A 21,943-nucleotide genomic window follows, 5' to 3' on the forward strand; every position below is an offset into this window, starting at 1 on the left:
GATAAGTAAATTGTTTAATAACTTTTCAAAACGTAGTTATGTAAAATTATTGCAGAAAAACGTGAAAATCTTGTTTCTAGAAGAAACATCACGTACATTCCCTCAAATGTTTATTAAAATGGGAGAGCTCTGGAAACACAGTGAATTTTAGTTTCTATATTTGTTATATTCAAATGACCAGTTTTGCTGAAAGGCTACATCGAATTTTGGATTAAAAAATTGTTTTCAAAACCGGTCTATAGTTTGCCTTTCTTTAGAATCTGTGTTGAAAAATCAAAAAGTGTTCTTTCTCCTAAAAACAAATATGAAAGTGATGTTACCAAAATGACTTGCACTCATCTAAGATTTAAAATGTGTGTTTCCTTTTTAGATGAACTGTGATACAAATCCTTTGGAAGCTGGACTGGAATATTTTGTGAAGTTAAATAAGGTATGTTTACATTCCAAAGTGTACTTGAAGTAAATCTTAACATTATGATGCTATTTTGTGACAGAGCCATTCTTTAAAATTTAACCAAGTATGGATTATAGGAGAAACAAGGTGAACATAAATACTAGCATTGCTCAATTGTGTCATATTACTCTTTTGTCAACATTTGCTTAGTTCAAACTATTGGAGTGTGCTTACAGATTTAAGATAGCAGAATCCAGCATCTTTAAGGGCTAAATCTAAATTCTAAGATAAAAATTAGTAAGGATAAGAAGATTATCTGTCAGATTCTAGTAGACATTTATGTTGGAAGTGCGCCATGTTGTGTATTTTGCAGTAGCTCCCGGTGACTTGGGAAATTGCACATTAGCTGATCAAACATACTGCATTCATTGATCCTTCTGGATACTCACAGTGTGGAGCAGCCTCACTTCAGCATATCTGTCCATCTGCTTGTCAAGCATCTTTGTGTGTAACTGCAATATCTGAATATATGCAAATAACACGTTTCAAATGTTTTCGGCATAAAATGAGTATTAACTGAGAAGCTAATACAAGCCCAAATAATCATAACCGATAAGACGCTCCAAAGGGAACTCCTACATCAGTGGTTCTTAAAATGTAGCCTTCAGACTAACAGCATCAGCCTCATTGGGAGCTTGTTAGAAATGCTAATTCTCAGGTCCCACCCTAGAACTACTAAATCAGAATCTCTGGGAGTCAGGCCAACAAATCTGTTTTAACAACCCCTGCAGGGGATTCTGATGCATCTAGGGTTTGAGAAGCATTACTCTAAATAATTATAGTGGAAAAGCATATCATGAGGCCAATTTATTACAGCCAAGCTCATCTGTACAAGCCTTACAAATATAAATGAGGTTATTCCATTGAGCAGTGCCTAAGAGTTATAATAAAAGAACTTAATAGAGCTGTGGTGAGTGGTAGTATTGAAGAATAAGGGCAGCAGCGGCTACTATTTAGGATATTTGTTAGAACTCCAAAAATAAAATGTCCTGCCCTAGATGGTTATAAACTAAAGACTGATTTCCCATCCTGTGGAAATACGTGAATACATGTATATGACTCAATCAGGCCAAGGAAACCTTTTTCATGACCCTGTGTCAGTTCCCCAATTCTGAGCTATAATATTAAAATAAAACGTGTATTTATAGTATGAGATTTTAGGAAAACGAACCTCCTAAAGGGTTTTAAAGGGAACATCGTTCTGTACGTTCTCCCCATGGCTTTTATTTTTATGATGTACCATCTGCCTCCAGACCAGAGAAAGCAGGTGCTTGGAATTTGGGCAGACCCTAGCAGCAGATTGCTCCCTCTGATAGCAGAAGCCTTACTTTAGCTGTTTCAAATAAGGTTAAAAATGGCCCAACTCTTGAAAGTGCTTAATTTCTGTTGTTGGTCACCAGTAGGTAGATAGATAACTGATTCTTTTGCTTCAGTGTTCGGATATTATTGTTTGGGGATAAGGCATAGATAAATAATCCCTTCGTATTGAAATGGGATTTTCAAATATCTTTTATGATTATTAGCAGGGGTGGATTGTGTCTTTGTTAGTTAAGTTATACAGCCAAATAACCAAAGCTCATCTCAGAACGTAGTTAGTTGTTTAGCAGATACTAATTTTGATTTCTGGCATGTTTTTATAATTTCTGAATTGTTTTTTCTCATTCAAGTGTCACAAAGTTAATTCCTAATGATTTTATAGGGTAAAGGTCCTTGTAGCCCAAGGACCTGGCCCCCAACTGAGCCAGTCTTTTTCAATTATGTCAATTTAAGTGGCTAGACTCATAATGATGCTTGCTAATCTCCAAGACAGGTGAATAGATGAGATCAACTTTGGTTGTTTCGTAGCAGTCTATAATGTGAAACGGATTCCTGGAAACCTTATTAACATTACAAACTAAGCTTTGTAACTTGACCATTCAAGTCCTGTGCCTAAAAACCAAAATGTTACCCAAACTAGCTTCATACAACATTTTAAATACTGTAAGCCTATATTGCTTCGGAAAATCGATGCTATAGGAGAACAGAAGCAACAGCTAATACAGAGAGATATTTATATTTGATACCAAAACAAACACAGCAAAAACCCTGGCATTTTACAATTGTTTGAAATCAGTTATTTCTTTCCCTTCAGAGCAAACATTTAGAATTCTCTGGTTGGCCCTTAGGCATTTACACTATGATCGTTTAAGCCATAATGTGAAGAAAAGGTAGAAGCTGACTGTGTCAGAGCTAGATGGGTCCCTGGGGATCAGCTGGTACTCCCCTCCCCCATCTGAAGCAGAGGAAACTGAAGCACAGAGAGGGAAAGTGACCTGGGGGAGGCCATTGCTTTAGCTTAGGTCGAACGCCACCCTCTGACCTCATCGTGGAGCTTTCCCACCCACCACTTTTCCCCACAAAGTCCTTTTCCACAGTGGGCTTATCAGACTTGAAAGACTGCCCCAGAATTTCTCTCTCTGGTAACATATATTGTTTGTATGGACTACCTTTTATTAATAGACACTTCCCCCACATGTTTTTGCTGTAACTAATTTTGTTTTTTATGATAGGATCAGAATAGCTGTTTTGCCCATTTTAAGGAGGAAAATGGATGGGTGAGCAGATGGGCCATCAGGCCTTATTAGGGTGAATCGTGTTCTTGTCAGAACCTGTAAGCAAGTAGGGAAAAGAACAATGGAGTACTGAAGAACTCTTTCATCACAAAGGGAGACGGCGCAGTGGCCCTTGCTTCCTTCCGTCTTGGAGTTGTTCCAGCCTCCTTCCCCTGGTGTTGGCTTATGTGAAGTTGATACACGTTTCATTCATTCATCCGTTCATCTAGTAGACATTTATTAAGTACCGCTGATTAGGCACCTTGCTAACCCATAGATCTAAATGTTAAAGATATACTCCTGATGGCTCTCAGATCTCATGAACCTGGAAACAAATAATATTTCAGGAACAAAAGCTGTAGGGATACGTTCTTAGCCGTAATTGTGAAGATAACCCTTCCGCAAGTGGAGGGCTCTCCAGCCGCATACAACACTGCCATCTTGTGGGAAGTGCTCCGTAGAGCCCTGCCAGGAAGCCTTGACCAAAGCTGCGGTAAAAATAATTGAATCTGTACTTTTAAAATCTTCTTAACTAAAAACGCTTCACCTGAAACAACTCATATCATTGTTCTCAATGGTATTTTTGGTATGTTCCAAAGGAAGTAAGTTTTGGGAGGAAAATCAGTGGCCTTTGTTTAGTTGGAGATGGAAGAAATGCATTAATCAAGAGCAAAAGGAAAATCAGCTGCCTTTGGATGGAGTCATAGGTATTCCTGGAATTTTCCTTGTGGAAATATTGAATTTTTGTCCATTTCTGGAGAACCTCCACGAAGATTCACAGAGACTCAAGTATTAAACGTAATGTGTTGAAGCACATCAGAAGAATTTGTTTTCTATAATATGTTTCTCCCTCTTTTTCTCACTCTCTCCTTCTCCCTCTTTCCCTTTTTCTCTCTCCTTCCCCTCTCTCCCCGTGTAGAGCTTCTAACTGATAGAAACAGAATAAAATGTAATCTCTATTAAACATAAGTTATAAGACAATGTTGATTTTAGAAAATGCAGGGTCTCTTTTGGAGGAAATATTTAAAGCATAACTGTTCGATAACCAAAAACAAAACAACCCAAAAAAACTGGTAAAGAGGTAAAGCACTTAGCACCAAGCCTTCTACACCCCAGGTATTCAGTAAATATTAGCCATTATTAAAACATCAGAGTGTTAAAAAAACAAAGAAAAAAATCAAAGTGGAATTAAACCATTGTTCATAGACAACAAGTTAGAAAGAAATTGTTAATATGGTGGTCAAAGTATCCAATTCTCTTTGGGAAATTTGAGGTAAATGGTAATAAGAATTGAGGAGGCAGAAAATTTTCAGTGATACTTAGCCCTGGCTGGACATTAGAATCATCTGGGGTATGATTCTTTTAAATAATATTTTGCTGTTTAAAATCCCAAGGCCCAGGCTACACCCAAGATCAATTAAAAAAGAAGCTCTTGTAGGGACTCAGGCATCAGTTGTTTTTAATTCCCCAGGTGATTCTGCAGAGATGGAGAATTACTGTTTTCAACCAAAGATTTTCAACTGGCTGAACATATTATCCTGAAGAACTAAAAATTACCTGAACTAAAAGAACTAAAAACTACTCAAGTAGTTCTCAAGGTGTGGTCCACAGATCAGCAGCATCACTGTCACCTGGGACCTGCTAGAAAATTCAAATTATTGAGTACCATCCCAGACCCCCAAAATCAGAAGCTGCCAGGGTGGAGCCCAACTATCTATCTATCTATCTATCTATCTATCTATCTATCTATCTATCTAACTATTTTTATTGAGACAGAGTCTTGCCCTATCTCCCAGGCTGGAGTGCAGAGGTGCAATTTTGGCTCACTACAACCTTCGCCTCCCAGGTTCAAGCAATTCTCTTGCCTCAGCCTCCCCAATAGCTGGTATTACAGGCACCCGCCACCATGCCCGGTTGATTTTTGTATTTTTAGTAGAGACGAGGGTTCACCATGTTGGCCAGGTTGGTCTTGAACTCCTGACCTCAGGTGATCCGCCTGCCTCAGCCTCTCAAAGTGCTAGGATTACAGGCATGAGTCACTGCACTTGGCCCAACAATCTATTCTAATACGCTCTCCAGGTAGTTTCAATGCAGTTTATTTAAGAACATGGACCTACCCCAAATCAATTAGATTTTCTCTAGGTGTAGGGTCCATGGTTCCTTTTTAAAGCTCCACAGGTGATTTTTTTTTTAATGCAGTGAATATTGAGAACCACTGTTTTAGTTCTTATAATTTCGTACCAACTTCAGTCTTGAAAGTACATAGGAAAGTAGAAAAACATGTGGATTGGTCAGAGGATGGTGCTATAGAACTGTGGTGGAATGGATGTAAATTAATAGATCTACAGCCTATTCCAGCTAGGCTACAGGTTCGTATTCTGCCCCATATCTTTGTTTTTTCTTTTAGAACTGGGTGGTAAGTGAATTTTTTTAAAGTCACCAAATTCTAGCTGCGTGGCCCAGGAAAGCCATTTAACTTGATTTTAATGCCTGAGATTTTTAATCTGTAAAAGAAGGCTACTTTTGCAAGTCTAAAATCCTGTGGAATGCCTCCAACACAGTGGTTGAAGACATTGGTGCCATATTATCTTTATGAGCCACATAACTGTGTCATCTGAATTAAGCTATCCTTATTCTGTTACCCATTTTCATTGCTGAGTGATAAGGGGAAGGAGAGGAGAAAGGAGGGGAGGGGAAGAGAAGGAAAGGAAGAGGAAAGAAGTAAAACCTAGCTGAAGTGTAGTTGACCATTCCTCAAACACCTGTCAGGATACATTAAACTGAAGCCATTGAATCATTATTTTCATACATATCCAATTTCTGTTATGAAACAGTACTTTGTTTCTACCCTAAGAGCTGAAATGTGAAGTTTAGCTGACTGCTTTCAAATTTGGATATCCATGGAAACCCAGGTCTAGGAATGAATTGAAATAATTTTTATAAGATTGCCTTTATTTTTATTATTATTTTAACAGTGTATTTGAACATGCAAAATTGACACATTTAAAGTAAGCAATTTGATAAGTTTTAGTACATGATACAGCAGTGAAACCATCACCGCAGTGAAGATAGTAAACCTATCCCTCATCCCCGGGGTGTTCATGCCCCTTTGTGATCCCTACCCGCCACCCTCCCCACAGCCTCACCTACCCCCCAGGCAACAATTTATGTCTGAGACTATAGGTTATTTTGCAATTTTTAGAATAAATGCAAAATCTATAAAAATGGAATCATAGAGTATATGCTTTTTTTGTGTGTTAATTCTTTCCCTCGGCATAACTTGAGAGTCATTTGTGTTGTTATGTTTATTAATAGATCATTCCCAGTGGCATCTCATACCTGTAATCCCAGCACTTTGGGAGGTGGAGGTGGAAGGATCACCTCAACCCAGGTTTGAAACCAGACTGGGCAACATAGTGAGACTTCCGTCTCCACAAAAAATTAGCCGGGCATGGTGACGCATGCCTGTAGTCCTAGCTACTTGAGAGGCTGCGGAAGGAGGACTGCTTGAGCCTGGGAGGTCAAGGCTGCAGTGAGTCATGTTTGTGCCACTGCACTACAGCCAGGGCAACTGAGCAAGGCTCTGCCTCAAAAAAATAATAATAATTCCCTTTTATAGCAAGTAGTATTCCATTGTATGGATATACTACAATTTGTTTATGTACTCACTCACTGATAAATATTTGGGATGTTTCCAGTTTAGGGCTATTACAAATAAAACTCCAGTAGTCTCTTGGTACACCTGGAGGATTGGTTCTATGACTGCCCAAGGGTACCAAAATTTGCTTGAAGTTGGCAGTTTGTCTGTGGAACCTGCCTATAGAAAAAGTTGGGTTTTGCATCCTGCAAATACTGTCTTTTTGATCTGCTTGGTTGAAAAAAATGCACATATAAGTGGACCCGTGCAGTTCAAACCTGAGCTGTTCAAAAGTCAGCTGGCACTGTGAACGTTTGTGTACAAGTATTTGTATGAACATAGGCTTTCTTTTCCCTAGGTAAATACCTAGGAGTGAAATGACTGAATAAAATGGAAAGTGTATGGTAACTTTGTAAGAAACCGTTTTGCCAAGCTGTGTGCCATTTTATATTTTATAGTCCTACCAGCAGTATGTGAAGTTCCAGCTCCTCTACATCCTTGTCAAATACTTTTCATGGTCAGTCTTTTTAACTTTAGCTATTCTAAGAGATATGTAGTGATGTCTCATGATGGTTTTAATTTATTTCCTTAATGTCAAATGATGTTGGACATTTTTTGATGTGCCTCCCTGCCATTTCTATATCTTTTTTGTGTGAAATGTCTGGTTAAATCTCTTACCTAGGGTTTGTTTTTTTTAATTGAGTTTTTAAAGTGCTTTCTATATTCTTTATCAGATACATGCTTTGCAAATTTTTTTCAGATGTCTTGACTTTCATTTGTCTAATGGTATCTTTCAAAGAGCCATTTTTAATTTTTGAATTTTAAAGTTCTTATCAATTGTTCTTTTATGAATCATGCTTTTGGTTCATATCTAGGAAATCTTTGCCTAATCCAAAGTCATAAAGATTTTCTGCTATGTTTTCTTCTAGAAGTTTTATTATTTTGCTTTTTACATTTAGGTCTATGATCCATTTTTAGTTGATCTTGTATCTGGTATGAGGTATGGACTGAAGTTTTATTTATTTGTACTTGGATAACCAATTGCTTTCAGCACCATTGGTTGAAAAGACTATATATTCTGAATTTCATTGCCTTTATATCTTTGTCAGTATGTTTATATCTTTGTCCATATGTTTGTAGGTAGATTTCTGGACTCTGTTATATTCTGTATATCTGTTTATCTTTCCAAATGCCAATACTACAGTGTCTTGATTACTGTTGCTCAAATAAGGTTGGGATAGCCCTGCAACTTTGTTCTCTTTTTTAAAAGCTGTTTTGGCTATTCTAGGTCCTTTGAATTTCACTCATTTTAGAATCAGCTTGTCAATGTGTACCAAAAAACCTGCTAGACTTTATTAGAATTGCATTTTATCTACAGGTCAATTCAAGTATTCCAATTCATGAACAAGTTCTATCTCTCCATTTATTCAGGTCATCTTTTATTTCTGTCAGGAATGTTTTATAGTTTTCAGTATACAGGTCTTACATATCTTTTAACATATTTATCCTTAAGTATTTCATGTTTTGATACTGTTGTAGATGGTATTTTTAATTTCAATTTTCAGTTGTTTATTGCCAAAATATAGAAATACAATTGGTCTTATATGTTGATCTTATATTTTGGAACTTTGCTCAATCTGCTTAGTGGTTCTAGTAGCATTTTTGTAGATTCCATCGGATTGTCACATGGACAATCATGTTGTATAAAAATAAAGCTTTTCTTTGTCTTTTCTAATTTGGATATCTTTTATTTCTTTTTCTTGCCTTATATTCTTTTTTTTTTTGATGGAGTCTCACTCTGTCTCCAGGCTGGAGTGCAGTGGCGCGATCTTGGCTCACTGCAACTTCTGCCTCCCGGGTTCAAGCGATTCTTCTGCCTTAGCCTCCCAAGTAGCTGGGACTACAGGCATGCGCCACCACGCCCAGCTAATTTTTTTTTTTGTATTTTTTTAGTAGAGATGGGGTTTCACCATGTTGGCCAAGATGGGCTTGCCTTATATTCTTGCCTGGAAGTTCTTTATCAAGCTGAAGACATTTGCTTCTATTCCTAGTGTTAACATTTTTAAAAAAGATCAGGAATAGATATTGGATTTTAGCAAATGATTTTCCACAACTACTGAGATAATCATTTTGTATGTTTTACTTTGTTATATGGTTTATTACATTTATTAATTTTCTAACATTGTGCCAACCTTTTATTTTTAGGATAAAACCCACCTGGTGATGATATATCACCTTTTAAAACATCATTGGATTTTACTGGATAATTTTAAAAAATTTTGCAGCTATATTCTCCATACAGCACTTAGAGCTTGCCATTATTTTGTTTATTTTTCCTGTTTTTCTTTTGAACAGAATGTAAGCTTCCTGAGTACAGGTGCTGGCAATACAACATATGTTTTGTTTATTATTTTTATCCCCAACACCCAGCTCAGGGCTGGCACATAGCAGATGCCCAGTAAATATTTTGTTGTTGAAAGTTATGTCAAAAGATGATACTTGAAAAGTCCTGGGCCCTCATTATGAAGGGTATCATGTGCCAAGCTAAGGAATTTGGAGTGTATCCTGGAGAACCTGGGGAGTGACCCAAGAATTTTGAGTAAGGAGTGACACTCCAGTGATGGGAAACAGATTAAAAGTGAGTTCGTCTGGTGATTGGGAGATCATTCTCCTAATTATCAAATAAATCCAGTGGAGAGAAGGCGAAGGCTTCGACTAAAGCAGTGGCCATAGGATGGAGAAGAAAGAGCAATGAGTGCTATTTAGAAGGAAGGGTGGATACCACATGAGGGACTGCATGTGAAGGGGTGAGAGGAGGATGTTAATGAACTGTGGATTAACTAGGAAACACAGGTGGAGGGGTGTGGGTGGGAAATTGGCAGGACTTGGGTTGGAGGACTCTGGGGTAGCCAAGCAGAGAGTCCCAGAAGGCATCTGAGCATGTGGGTTTGGAGAGCTTAGCTCTGGAAGTATGGCTTTGGACCCTTCAGATATAGGTGGTCATTGAGGCAGGTGAGTGTTGAGAATCCGTTTTCTATAGCACTCTGCACTTGCCTCTGCCCTGGTACTGACCACGCCTTATATTCCTGGCCACCTCCTCAACTTTGAGGACAGAGGCCAAGAATCCTTAGCCTCACCCCTGTGTCTGATCACTAGTGAGGGCTCTGTAAATATTTGTTGAAGGGTTTGAATTGTGACTCTGACATTTACTGATTCTGACTGGATGTATTGCTTAATCTATGAGCATTTCAGTTTTCTCATCTGTAAAATGAAGAAAATGTTCACTCCATAAATTTGTGATAAGTATTAGATGAGATAAAGAACATTTGGTACCTCACTAAGTGTTAGTTCCTTTCCATATTATTGATTTCAATCTAAATAAGTCATTTAGAGTAAAGGAACTATACATGAAATCCTTTTTCTTTTTTTAAGATCCCAGTAAGGAAGATCTTGGGTCCCTATTGAGGCCTCATTTCTTCATGCTTTTAAAATTTCCTTCGATTATTATTTACTTTTCATTTAGGCTTAAGTGCTATACTTAAAATATCAAACGGGCAATTGTTCTTCACTCTACTCTAGAGAGATGAAATCTATTATGAAAACTCTATATTATAGTTGTTGGCCAAAGCAGTTAAACATAAATCTGATAAAGCCACAGGTCCATTTCACAGTTTTCCTTTGAATCATTAGATTAAAAAACCGAAAAAGTAAGTGTTCTCTTTAACATCAAATCTAGTAAGATTTAATATTAAAGACATGTAATGGGGGCTTTAGTTTTGAAAATCTAGTTTGATTTGAATGCTAATTAGGCTGATTAATTGCCTGGCTTAGGAACTATATTTTAGTTATTTTCCCAGGTTTCTATTTTATCCCCCTTTTTTAGTGACTATGGTTCCTGTTCTAGTAATATTAAAGACTTTTGAGAAGGAATTTTAACTGGTCAGTAATTTTGGTTAGAAAAATGCTATATGAGTGCTTTCTTTTAAATTGCTAAGGACAGAGAATGAAAACTACCTGTATGTGGGAGTGATATGATTTGGATCTGTGTCTGCACCAAATCTCATGCCAAATTGTAATCCCCATTGTTGGAGGTGGAGCCTGGTGGGAGGTGATTGGATCATGGTGGTGGTTTCTCATGAATGATTTAGCAACATCCCCTTTGGTACTGTCCTCACAATAGTGAGTGAGTTCTCATGAGATCTAGTTGTTTAAAAGTATGTAGCACCTCCCTCCTGTCTCTTGCTCCTGCTCCTGCCGTGTAAGACATGCCAGCTCCCCCTTTGCCTTCTGCCATGATTGTAAGTTCCCTGAGACCTCCCCAGAAGCCAAGCAGATGCCCACATCTTGCTTCCTGTATAGCCTACAGAACTGTGAGCCAATTAAATCTATTTTCTTTATAAATTACCCAGTCTCAGGCATTTCTTTATAGCAGTGAGAGAACAAACTAATACAGAAAAATGGTACAGGGGAGTGGGATATTGCTATAAAGATATCTGAAAATGTGGAAGCAGCTTTGGAACTGGGTAATGGGCAGAGGTTAGAAGGATGTGGAGGGCTCAGAAGAAGACAGGAAGATGAGAGAAGGTTTGAAACTCCCTAGAGATGTGTTGAATCGTTGTGACCTAAATGCTGATAGTGATATGGACAGAGATGGCCAAGCTGAGGAGGTCTCAGATGGAAATGAAGAACTTATTGGGAATGGGAATAAAGGTCACTTTTGTTATGCCTTAGCAAATAACATGGCTGCATTGTGCTCATGCCCTAGGGATCTATGGATCTTAGAAACTGAGACTGATGATTTAGAGTATCTAGTGGAAGAAATTTCTAAGCAGCAAAGCATTCAAGATGTGGCCTGGCTACTTCTGACAGTCAATGCTCATGTGTGTGAACAAAGAAAAGACCTGAAGTTGGAACTTATATTTAAAGGGGAAGCACAGTGTAAAAGTTTGGAAAATGTGCAACCTGACCATGTGGTAGAAAAGAAAAGCCCATTTTCTGGGGAGGAATTCAAGCAGGCTGCAGACATTTGCATAAGTAAAAAGGAGCCAAGTGCTGATAACCAAAACACTGGGGAAAAAGGTCTTGAAGGCATTTCAGAGACCTTCACAACAACCCCTATCATCACAGCCCCAGAGGCCTAAGAGGAATGAATGTTTTGTGGGCCAGGCCCAAGGCCCCACTGCCCTGCATGGCATTGGGACACTGCTCCCTGCATCCCAGCTGCTCCAGCTCTAGCTGTGACGTAAATGAGCCCTAGTAAAGCTTGGGCTGCTGCTACAGAGGGTGCAAGCCATAAGCCTTGGCAGCTTCCACATGATATTAAGCCTGTGGGTGCACAAAGTGCAAGAGTTGAGGCTTGGGAGCCTCCACCTAAATTTCAGAAGATGTATGGAAATGCCTGGATGTCCAAGTAGAAGCCTGCTGCAAGGGTGGAGCCCTCATGGAGAACGTCTACCTAAGACAGTGTAGAGGTGAAATGTGGGGTTGGAGCCCCCACACAGAGTCCCCACTGGGGCACTGCCTAGTGGAGCTGTGAGAAGAGAGCCACCATCATCTAGACCCTAGAATGGTAGACCCACCCCAGCTTGCACCCTCAGATTGCAAAAGCTGCAGGCATTCAACGCCAGCCCATGAGAGCAGTTACGGTGGCTGAACCCTGCAAAGCCACAGAAGCATAATTGCCCAAAGCTTTTGGGCACACCAGTGTGCCCTGGATGTGAGATATGGAGTCAAAGGAGATTATTTTGGAGCCTTAAGATTTAATGACTTCCCTGCTGGGTTTCTGACTTCTGTGGGGCTTATAGCTCCTTTCTTTTGGCTGATGTTTCCTTTTTGGAATGGGAATGTTTACCCAGTGCTTGTATCCCCATTGTATCTTAGAGGTAACTAACTTGTTTTTGATTTTACAGGCTCATAGGCAGAAGCCTTGTCTCAGATGAGACTTTGGACTTTGGACTTTTGAGTTAATGCTGAAATGAGCTAAGACTTTGGGGAACTCTGGGAAGGCATGATTATAGTTTGCAATATAAGAAGGATGTGAGATTTTGGGGTCAGAGGTGTAATGATATGGTTTGTATCTGTTTCCCCACCAAATCTCATGTTGAATTGTAATCCCCAATGTTGGAGGTGGGGCCTGATGAGAGGTGATTGGATCATGGGGGCAGATTTCTCATGACTGGTTTAGCACAATCCCCCTTGGTACTGTCCTCACAATAGTGAGTGAGTTCTCATGAGATCTGGTCATATAAAAGTGAGTAACATCTTTCTGCACTCTATCTCTTGCTCCTTCTCCGGCCATGTGAAGTACTGCTCCCCCTTTGCCTTCCACCATGATTCTAACTTTGCTTGCTAAGGTCTCCTCAGAAGCCAAGCAGATGCCAGCATCATGCTTCCTGTACAGCCTGCAGAACTATGAGCCAATTAAATCTCTTTTCTTTATATATTACCCAGTCTCAGGTATTTCTTTATAGCAATGCAAGAGCAGACTAAGACAGGGAATATTCATTTTCTAGCCAATAATAACCAACTTAGTTGCTAAACTAATAATTTAACATTTTGCTATCAAGGAGATGTTGAAATTGTGGTTATTGTTAACTTATGTGGAATGTTAAGAAGCTCTGAATAGTGGAAAAGGAACCAAGAGTTGAGAAGCTTGGGTTTAAGGTTTGGTGCTAACTCACTTTGTTGCTGCTGGCAAGATCCATAATTTTGTAGGGCTTTAGTTTTCTCATATGGAAAATGAGTTTGGACTAAGTTTTCTGCTTGCTTTAAGACTCCTGTGATTCTAAGTCTGTAAATATGAAATGAATAATGCTGTAATTTGTCTATTATGGGGGTTGGGGATGTTAAATGAATTCATTCCCCCAAATGAATGAATCCAGTTTATGGCTTTATTATAAGTTTCCTGAGGCATAAACAGTGTCACAGGTGCACAGGGTACTGCACAACTGAGTGAAGAAAGTTCAGATTGTCATAGACTGTAGGTGAGTGATGGCCATAGGCTTTGCAACGGGATTCCCACCCAGGTTGCTTTAAATGATGATCCAATATCCATTCTAAATGAGAAGCTTTTCAGGAAATTATTGAAGGATAGTGGCACAGCCTGTCATCTGGATTTCCATCTCCACTCTGCCACTTACAGTAGCTGATGACCACAGTCTCTGCAGCCCTTCCCCGCCTATAAGACACAGTAGCCTGATTCCACAACCAGTGCTGTGCCTGATTCCCAAGGAAGCTTTACTGGGACAGAGGATGTTACAAGGATTCCCTTATGTCTCTAGAACTTTCTATGAGGGTGTAAAAAATCACAAAAGTTTTATAAATTTAAAACAAAGAATAACATGTGGAGGCAGAAATGCAAACAAACAGAAGCTATGATAGAGGTATGGACAGTGGGGGCTCAAGGAAGAATATGACTCAATTCTACCTGGGGTGGCAGAGTGGGGCTGGGGACAGCATTCCATCATCACCAATTGTACAGAGAAGTTGCTTGAGCTGAGTTTTGAAAGATGAGTAGATTTTGACTGATACAAAATCAATCAAAAAATTGATGACTTCTTTGGATTTTCTGATGGGTTTTTGACTCCATATAGATGGAAAAGAAAAGGTCCAAGACTGTATTTTCATAATCTCTCCCCAGTGTCTTATAGCCCACTACCCTGACTCTCCATATCAGACCCTGCCTACCATGCTGCTGTCAAATTTGATTTTAACTACATATCTGAGAACTCTCCATTGCCCTAAGAATCACAACCAAAAATATGCTGATTTACTTTCTTTCATTTACATGTGCTTTTAGGTAATATGGTTCCTTTAATAGAGCTAATGAGAGATGAGTAATTATATTTCACTTAAAAATCTACTTAATGTTTTCATATAGATAGATATTATATTTAGTATGTATTACAGGTGGATGTTTTAATGACTCATATTGCTATTTAAAATTAATAAATTTTAAAAACACAAGCCAACACTATTTTTAGGCTACAGTCTCAGTGTTCCAGAAATTTATACATTTTTCAAAGATATTAATAGCTATTTATATAGTTAATTTGGCAATGACTTATTAAAGAAATATACTTCTGTTCTTGGGTCATCCTGAAAGCACCTATTTTAATTACAGCATTAACCTTCAGACACATTTTCCTCTCATTTATAATTAATAATTATATAGTATAGTAAAATCTATAATCTTGGGAGCAAAGCCAAGTAAAATGAAAATGAAATGCTGTCACTTTACTTAAATCTTCCTAAGTCAGGAGCCTTGTTGGTTTGAGACAGGGGGATTGTGCCAATGGGCAGGTGCAGCCTCCTGTCTGTACTTAGGGCACTTATTGAAGTGTTCCAGCTGGGTGCGGTGGCTCACACCTGTAATCCCAGCACTTTGGGAGGCTGAGGTAAGCAGATTATCTGAGGTCAGGAGTTCAAGACCAGCCTGGCCAACATGGCAAAACCCCATCTCTATCCAAAATACAAAAATTAGCAAGGCCTGGTGGTGTGTGCCTGGTCCCAGCTACTCAGGAGGCTGAGGCAGGAGAGTTGCTTGAACCCAGGAGGTGGAGGTTGCAGTGAGCCAAGATTGTGACCACTGCACTCCAGCCTGGGTGACAGAGAGAGATTCTGTCTCAAAAAAAAAAAAAAAAAAAGAAAAGAAAAGAAAAAAGAAAGTGTTTCTTTCAATGAGATTTTTGTTGTTGTTTTTGTTAGAATATGTTTTATTTCATGTCTGAGGATGAAATTACTGAAAAGACCTAATTCCTAATTTAGGGATATACAAATACAGATATCAAATTGCATTAATATTAACATTCCGAATGTTTTCAGATACTTTTACGTAGTACACAAATATTATTTTGTAATAAATTCATTCAAAATAGGTTCTGGCCACCTAAAAGAAATTTAAAAGAAACATTCTTTATTTAGAGTATTTAAAGCACTTTATTTAGAGTGTTTTCTAATGATAGACTCCAGGCACAGGCATTTAAAAAAATATGGATAAAATCTAAAGGTGCAGGTTTATCTCGTCATGTAACTGAGCCTCAGTTTAGTCTTTCATAAACTGGGGATTAAAATATCCATCTTAAAGTGTTGTCATGAGGATTAAATGAGCTCTTGAATGTGAAGCCATCATTTTAGTATGTGACACAGCAAGGGCATAAGAAATTGTAAATGTTACTGATTAATATTTTATTATTTTTTAAACTGAATTTACTACTCTATTTTTTTTTCTAGAGAAAGTTTTTGCCCACTCTTCCCCCACCTTTCCTGTTTCCCTCATGGTTAGCTAATACCTGATGTTCCTTCTTAGCCTTTGGTAAAATTGTGAATTTGACAAAGGTAGAGTTAGTCTCCTTTTCCAGCACATCTCAACCCTCGCCTAGCTCTGCCCCAATAGCTCTCATCCAGCACCCCCAGCTGGTCATGGCCAGCTTCCACCACATCGCCTCCAGAGGTGTAGCAGATATTGATTTAAGTGGCTCCATTAGGGCTGTTCAGAGTAGGCGAAATGAACAGGGCTAGGCCTCCTGAGATCTTGGTTCTTAACCAGTTTGTTGATTGCCTGTCTTTGACTGAGTTAATGCACTGCTCTTGGACTCCAAATCCAACATCTGTGGGGTGTTTTTGTGTAGATCAAATTATAATGTAAGTACAGACACTTTTGGGAAAGGCTGTACAGACAGTAGTTTTATGAAACCTACTCATCTTTCAAAACTCAACTCAAAGAATGCCCCGATCCCCGCTCTCCCATCCCAGGCGGAACTGGGTCATTTTCTTCCTTGGGCCCCCACTGTCCATACCTCTGTCAAAGCTTCTATTTGTTTGCATTTCTGCCTCCACATATTAGATATTGTTTGTTTTAGATTTACAAAACTTTTGTGATTTTTACACCCTACAACACAAGGAACCAACCATGAGTCATATTTCAAAATTTGTATTGCTAATTGATATGCTACTGTGTGTCATGTTCTGCTATGTTTCCAATAATCTCAAATTGTTCTTTTTTTCTGTTAAAACATTGAGGAAAAACATTTTCCTGTTAAAACATTGTTTTCTGTTAAAACATTGAGGAGATGTAGTAATTTCAGGACTGGTCCCAAGATCATGTTCTCTGAAGCTCTGAATACCCGCTGCCTAACACAGTATCTGATATTAAGCAGGGGCCTAACAATAGTTGAATAAATAATTGAAAGAAAATTATTTAATAGGGGACTCAGGAAGATTAAGAACCTTCAAGCTGTAAATGAATCTCTAATGGTAAAGATTCAGATTCCATGATGGTAGGTGAGGAAATAATTTCAGATCTGCTGGCATTCCACAAATCACACCGTATAAGTCAGTTTGGTCACTGACTATTGTTTAAGTGCTTCTCTGCACAATAAGGCATAAAATTTTTTCAGTATAGTTATTGATTCCAACGTAGACAAGAACTCTAAAAAGCACCCCTTGTCATCATTATTCTATGATTGCAAGTCTCCTTTTTAAAAGATAGCAAAAAAAATGTTGCTGTTATAGAATTCTTTCTTAGATATGGTCATCCATCTGTGTATGTGGGGGATTGGTTCCAGAACCCCCACATATACCAAAATCTGGGTTTACTCAAGAACCACCAACCCCTATATACAAAAAGTCAGCCCCTCCATATACATGGGTTTCAAATACCACAAATACTGTATTTTCTATTTGTGTTTAGCTGAAAAAAATCCACATGTAAGTGGACCTCCGCATCTTAAAGTGGTATTGTTCAAGGGTCAACTCTGCCTGTTTTAACTATAGTGAACTTTGGTTTGTTATGACTTGTTATCATGAATTTATCCTATATATGAATTCAAATGAATCAAGCTCTTCCTGTGACTCCCCACCCCCATTTGTCCTATATTAAATAATATGGGTTCCAATCTTCTTTAAATTTTCATGATCTGGCTTCATAATAAAGCTTTATAGTTGGTTCTTACCATTTGTATCACCCTGGGGAAGGAGAAAGAATTGGATGTTCATTTTGCACATTATTTTAACCTCGGCTAATGGAAACTTTCTCTAACTTCCTGTGTAGGTCAGCAATTTAAAGTTGGATTATCCATAGAAATCATATTTCATTGTAGGTTCATCCTAGAGGTTCTAAACTAGGAAAGGAATGGACTGGGGGGGTCTCAGGTGAGGGTGTGTGAGGACCCCTGCTGCTGCTTCTCTGGAGGTTAAGGGGATTTATTACACTTAGTCCTAAATGTTTCAAGTGCAGAAAGAACTGTGTAAGTCCTAAATGTTAGTGGTGGTGGACATCTTAGGCATGAAATACTCTTTCTTATTGCCAATAAAGAAATTAAAGCTTTTGGTTGTTTCCTTTCTTTGCATTCAGAGAGTAGTCTGTCTGTGGGAACTGTTGGAGAATCTTGTTTTCCACATTGTGATCTCTGATTAAATCTCATTCACCATAGATACGATTTATATATCACAAATTTCCTTTCCCTCACATAAGAGATGCTTGTCTAGGCAGAGTATGCAGAAGTCTCATACTAACCTCCCACGGATGTCAGCCCTCCCTCCAGGGTGCTCACTCTCAGTGCTCTCTCTTCACCTCTGACTAATTTATCACACTTATCATGTGTCTCCTGGCATTTGATTGAGTAGAATTCTATCTCCCTTATTAGCTAAGTGTCTCTGCTGAGGAGTCATTGCTCACTTGTGTGTCCTACTCACAGGTAAGGTGTATTAAGGTGTATTACCAGTAAGTGCTAAGTCTTCCAGTTTGCCTGATTCCTACTTTTTTTTTTTTTTGTAACACATAAGAATGAATTCAAGGTTATCCCTATAACAATGTCGCTCTCATTCCCTTGCATTGATTGCATTGGGAATGGCCCTGAGTGTGCCCATGGGAGTGTATTAGGAATAGGAATGTCATCTGTCATGTGTTGCACGGAAGAAGTAAAAAAAAAAAAAAAAAAGGCTGAAAAGCACAGTGTTAGAGAATAAACTCTTTGATAAAAATGTCTGTGTCTAACTCATTTTGTTACCCACACAGGGCCTAGCATTATGCCTCACACATAGTAGGGGCTCAATAAATGGTTTCAGAATGAACTAATGAATGCAATCCAGTAGGTAAATACATTCCAGAGACATTATTCTGAAGAAGCAAAAGAAAAAAAATACTGCATTTTGGGTTTGTTTTAGCACCGTGTTTCAAAAAAGTGAATTTTCTTCGGATAAAAGACTTTCTATAGGTAGAAATTGAGTTGCACATTGCTTACCGACAGCCCGTACCACTGTCCAGACCCATTAGACACAAGGGTCACTTTCATAATCCACCATTGCAACATGCCTTACGTTTTTCTGCCTAGGTTTCTGCCTGGTTCTGGTAAATTGTCATCACAAGTTATTACCCTTATGTCTAACATATTCTGAAGGAATAGGTGGCTGATACTGTCATTTGAGGACTAAGAAATATTTGTCTAGACATTTGATCCAATCTGTATTTTTATTTAATGTGTAATTGGCAAGAAAATAGGAAAGACAAATTTAAATGCTTGCATCTCTAACCTTGTCACAGTGTCTGAGCATTCATTCATCATCATTATCTTGGATTCCTGCAGCCAGCAGACTTCATAGGAAAGCAAGCACTGAAACAGATTAAAGCCAAGGGGCTGAAACGAAGACTGGTCTGCCTCACCTTGGCAACGGATGATGTTGATCCAGAGGGAAATGAAAGCATCTGGTACAATGGCAAGGTGAGTGCTGAGGACCTCACTGCCAGGGGCTGTGGCATCTTCTGCAACAGAAACTCCCCTTGTTCCTATTTCCTCTTAAACCCTTTTGCTATTAATTATTTGTTGGAGGGATGACATGCTTTTGGTTTCTGAGCTGACATTCAAAAGACAGAACGCAATTGACTGAAAGGAAAATGAAATGTTGTTCATTTTTGAAAACATAAAATTCTATATATTCTGTTTAAAGAAAACAAACCCAAAGACTTGAAACACACTGGACAATGAGAAGGGTATGATTTAGAGGGTAAATGATCTATTTGCTCACCACATCCATGTCTGTAAATGCAAAAGATGGATTTTATAAAAAATTTGGCATTCTGATTTAACTTTTTATGGATCTTTCAGAAGGAGGCAATTAGCATATTAACAGGGAAAAAAATCCAGATGAAAACATCTATGACAATAGAGGGTAAAACCTTAGAAAATAAAGTGAAAAGTGGAAACCATTTGGTTCTTCAGGAAGAGTAAAATCACCTTCTCATTTTGGAATGTTACTTTTTATTCTTTCTATTTGTATTCAGTAAAACCAGAGTTAGTCAGATAACGTATCAATGGGACTTTATTTTCTCCATTTTTTCTCCCAAGCTTTCTGCATTCAGTTACTTTCTCCATTTTTTTATTACTATTTGTAAAACCCAATTTTGTTGAAACTGAGTGTGGGTGTGTTTCTCCTGGTGTTAGCAGGCATATGTGGGACACCCAGCTTAGACCATGGGGAGAGAATGGAGCCTTCAAAGCTCATCTAAGCAGCTGTTCCACAATGAACAGGGTCAGCTTGGTCATTACCCAAGACTCAGAGCTTCTGTGCCTGGGTTTTTTTCTTATTCACTGCAGCCTACTTGATATTTGTTTCCATTTTCTCTATCTCATCAGTAACACAAAGAGTGCTAGAAGTGGAGAAAGCCAGTGGTGTCAAATCACAGCCTTTGGGGCTAAAGCATGGGTCAATTTGACAAATAACTAACACCTACTGAGTTCTTACTGTATACCAGATATTTTTCATGTGCTCTCCCATTTAACTTTGCAGCACGCCTGTCAGATATATATGATCATTTCCATTTTAAAGATGAGGCTTTGAGGGGCTCAGAAGTAACTTGCTTGAGGTTACGTGGCCAGTGATTGATAGAACTGATCTCCAACCCAGGTCTAGTTTCCAACTTTGAATTTCTGGTCCTTTCTTCTAAGACATGTTGAACACTTCAATTTGATCTCTTTTCTGTCTCTGTTGATGTCCCCCTGTAGTTTATTAAGAATTTATTTTATTTTTATTTATTTATTTTGAGACAGAGCCTTACTCCGTTGCCCAAGCTGGAGTGCAGTGGCGTGATCTCAACTCACTGCAACCTCCGCTTCCCGGGTTCAAGTGATTCTCCTGCCTCAGCCTCCCCAGTAGCTGGGTTTACAGGTGTGTGCCACCATGCTTGGCTAATTTTTGTATTTTCAGTAGAGATGGGGTTTCTCCACGTTGCCCAGGCTGGTGTTGATCACCAGCCAGGTGATACACCCACCTTGGCCTCCCGAAGTGCTGGGATTACAGGAATAAGCCACTGCCCCTGGCCTTAGGAATTTAATTCTATACCCACATTCTTGTGCATCTGAGTATCAGGTGGATGTTATTAGAGCCTGTGAAGCCAACTGACTTTTCTCAGATCTCAAGTGCCTTCACCTGTCTGTAAGCCTGGATGGGCTGACCTCCACTTCCTTCTTAAATTGGGCTGAGTTTGCTCTTCCGTTTGAACTGTTGCTACCTTTCTCCCTATCTCTTCTTTCTCTTTCTGTTCTGTATCTCTGGTTCAGCCCTCTTTTCTCAATATGTATTCTTCCTCCGATTCATATTTGCCCACAATTCACATGATTTATACTTATAACCAGCTCTGCCATTAATTAACTATTTGACCTGATCCTGAGCTGATCTCTGGGCCTCAGCTTTCTCATCTGTAAAATGAAGCCATTGGATGAGATAAAGTCTTCTTGTCACTACATTTCCTCCCACCTCATCTTCCCTTTGTTTTATATTTTTCACTCTATTCCCATTCAGTTTTCTCAGTACTTCTTAATACAGTCTACACTTACCCTTCCACCAACCTTCTGTTTTACTCAGCATGGAATGAAAGAGATATTATGCTATATTATTCTGTATTCCCACGTCATCCACAATCAACTGATTTTTAGCCACCTTAAATATGATGATACCAAAATTAGTTTTAAAACCCTGAAAACCCAAGGTCTAATCTAAAGGTTTTTTCCTTTGCCCTATGCATATACTGCATTTACATGCTATATTCCTTGCCATCTGCTTATAAAGCTGCTAATCCAATTATAGGATTCTATCTCTTAGATTTCCTAATATGAGTTTGCCTGCTCTTTGATGCTTAGTAAGGTCATCATTTTACATACAGATAGTCTTCTTTTTGATCCTTTTTCAGAGGCCCTCCTTGGATCCTCTTTACTCTGGACTGATATGAAATAATTTTTGCTTTTTCTTTTCAGACTTTGTCTTGAC

General features: G+C 38.7%; 1 protein-coding gene across 3 annotated transcripts in view; it reads left to right on the forward strand.

Moving 5' to 3' along the window:
* DMGDH (dimethylglycine dehydrogenase) overlaps positions 1 to 21,943 on the forward strand; it is a 72,498-nt gene that overhangs the window by 44,800 nt on the left and 5,755 nt on the right. Inside the window, exons 14-15 of one of the 3 annotated variants that reach the window (XM_055366965.2) lie at positions 371 to 430; positions 11,448 to 13,127. In XM_055366965.2, the coding sequence (XP_055222940.1) occupies positions 371 to 430; positions 11,448 to 11,471 (84 nt within the window). In that variant the 3' untranslated portion in view covers positions 11,472 to 13,127. Of the gene's footprint in view, positions 1 to 370; positions 431 to 3,003; positions 6,736 to 11,447; positions 13,128 to 19,266; positions 19,402 to 21,943 lie in introns of those variants that run through there. The other 2 variants (XM_055366964.2, XM_004058650.5) reach the window with 2 other exon arrangements.

Source organism: Gorilla gorilla, chromosome 19 (genome assembly GCF_029281585.2).
Source record: "Gorilla gorilla gorilla isolate KB3781 chromosome 19, NHGRI_mGorGor1-v2.1_pri, whole genome shotgun sequence".
Taxonomy (NCBI): Eukaryota; Metazoa; Chordata; class Mammalia; order Primates; family Hominidae; genus Gorilla; species Gorilla gorilla.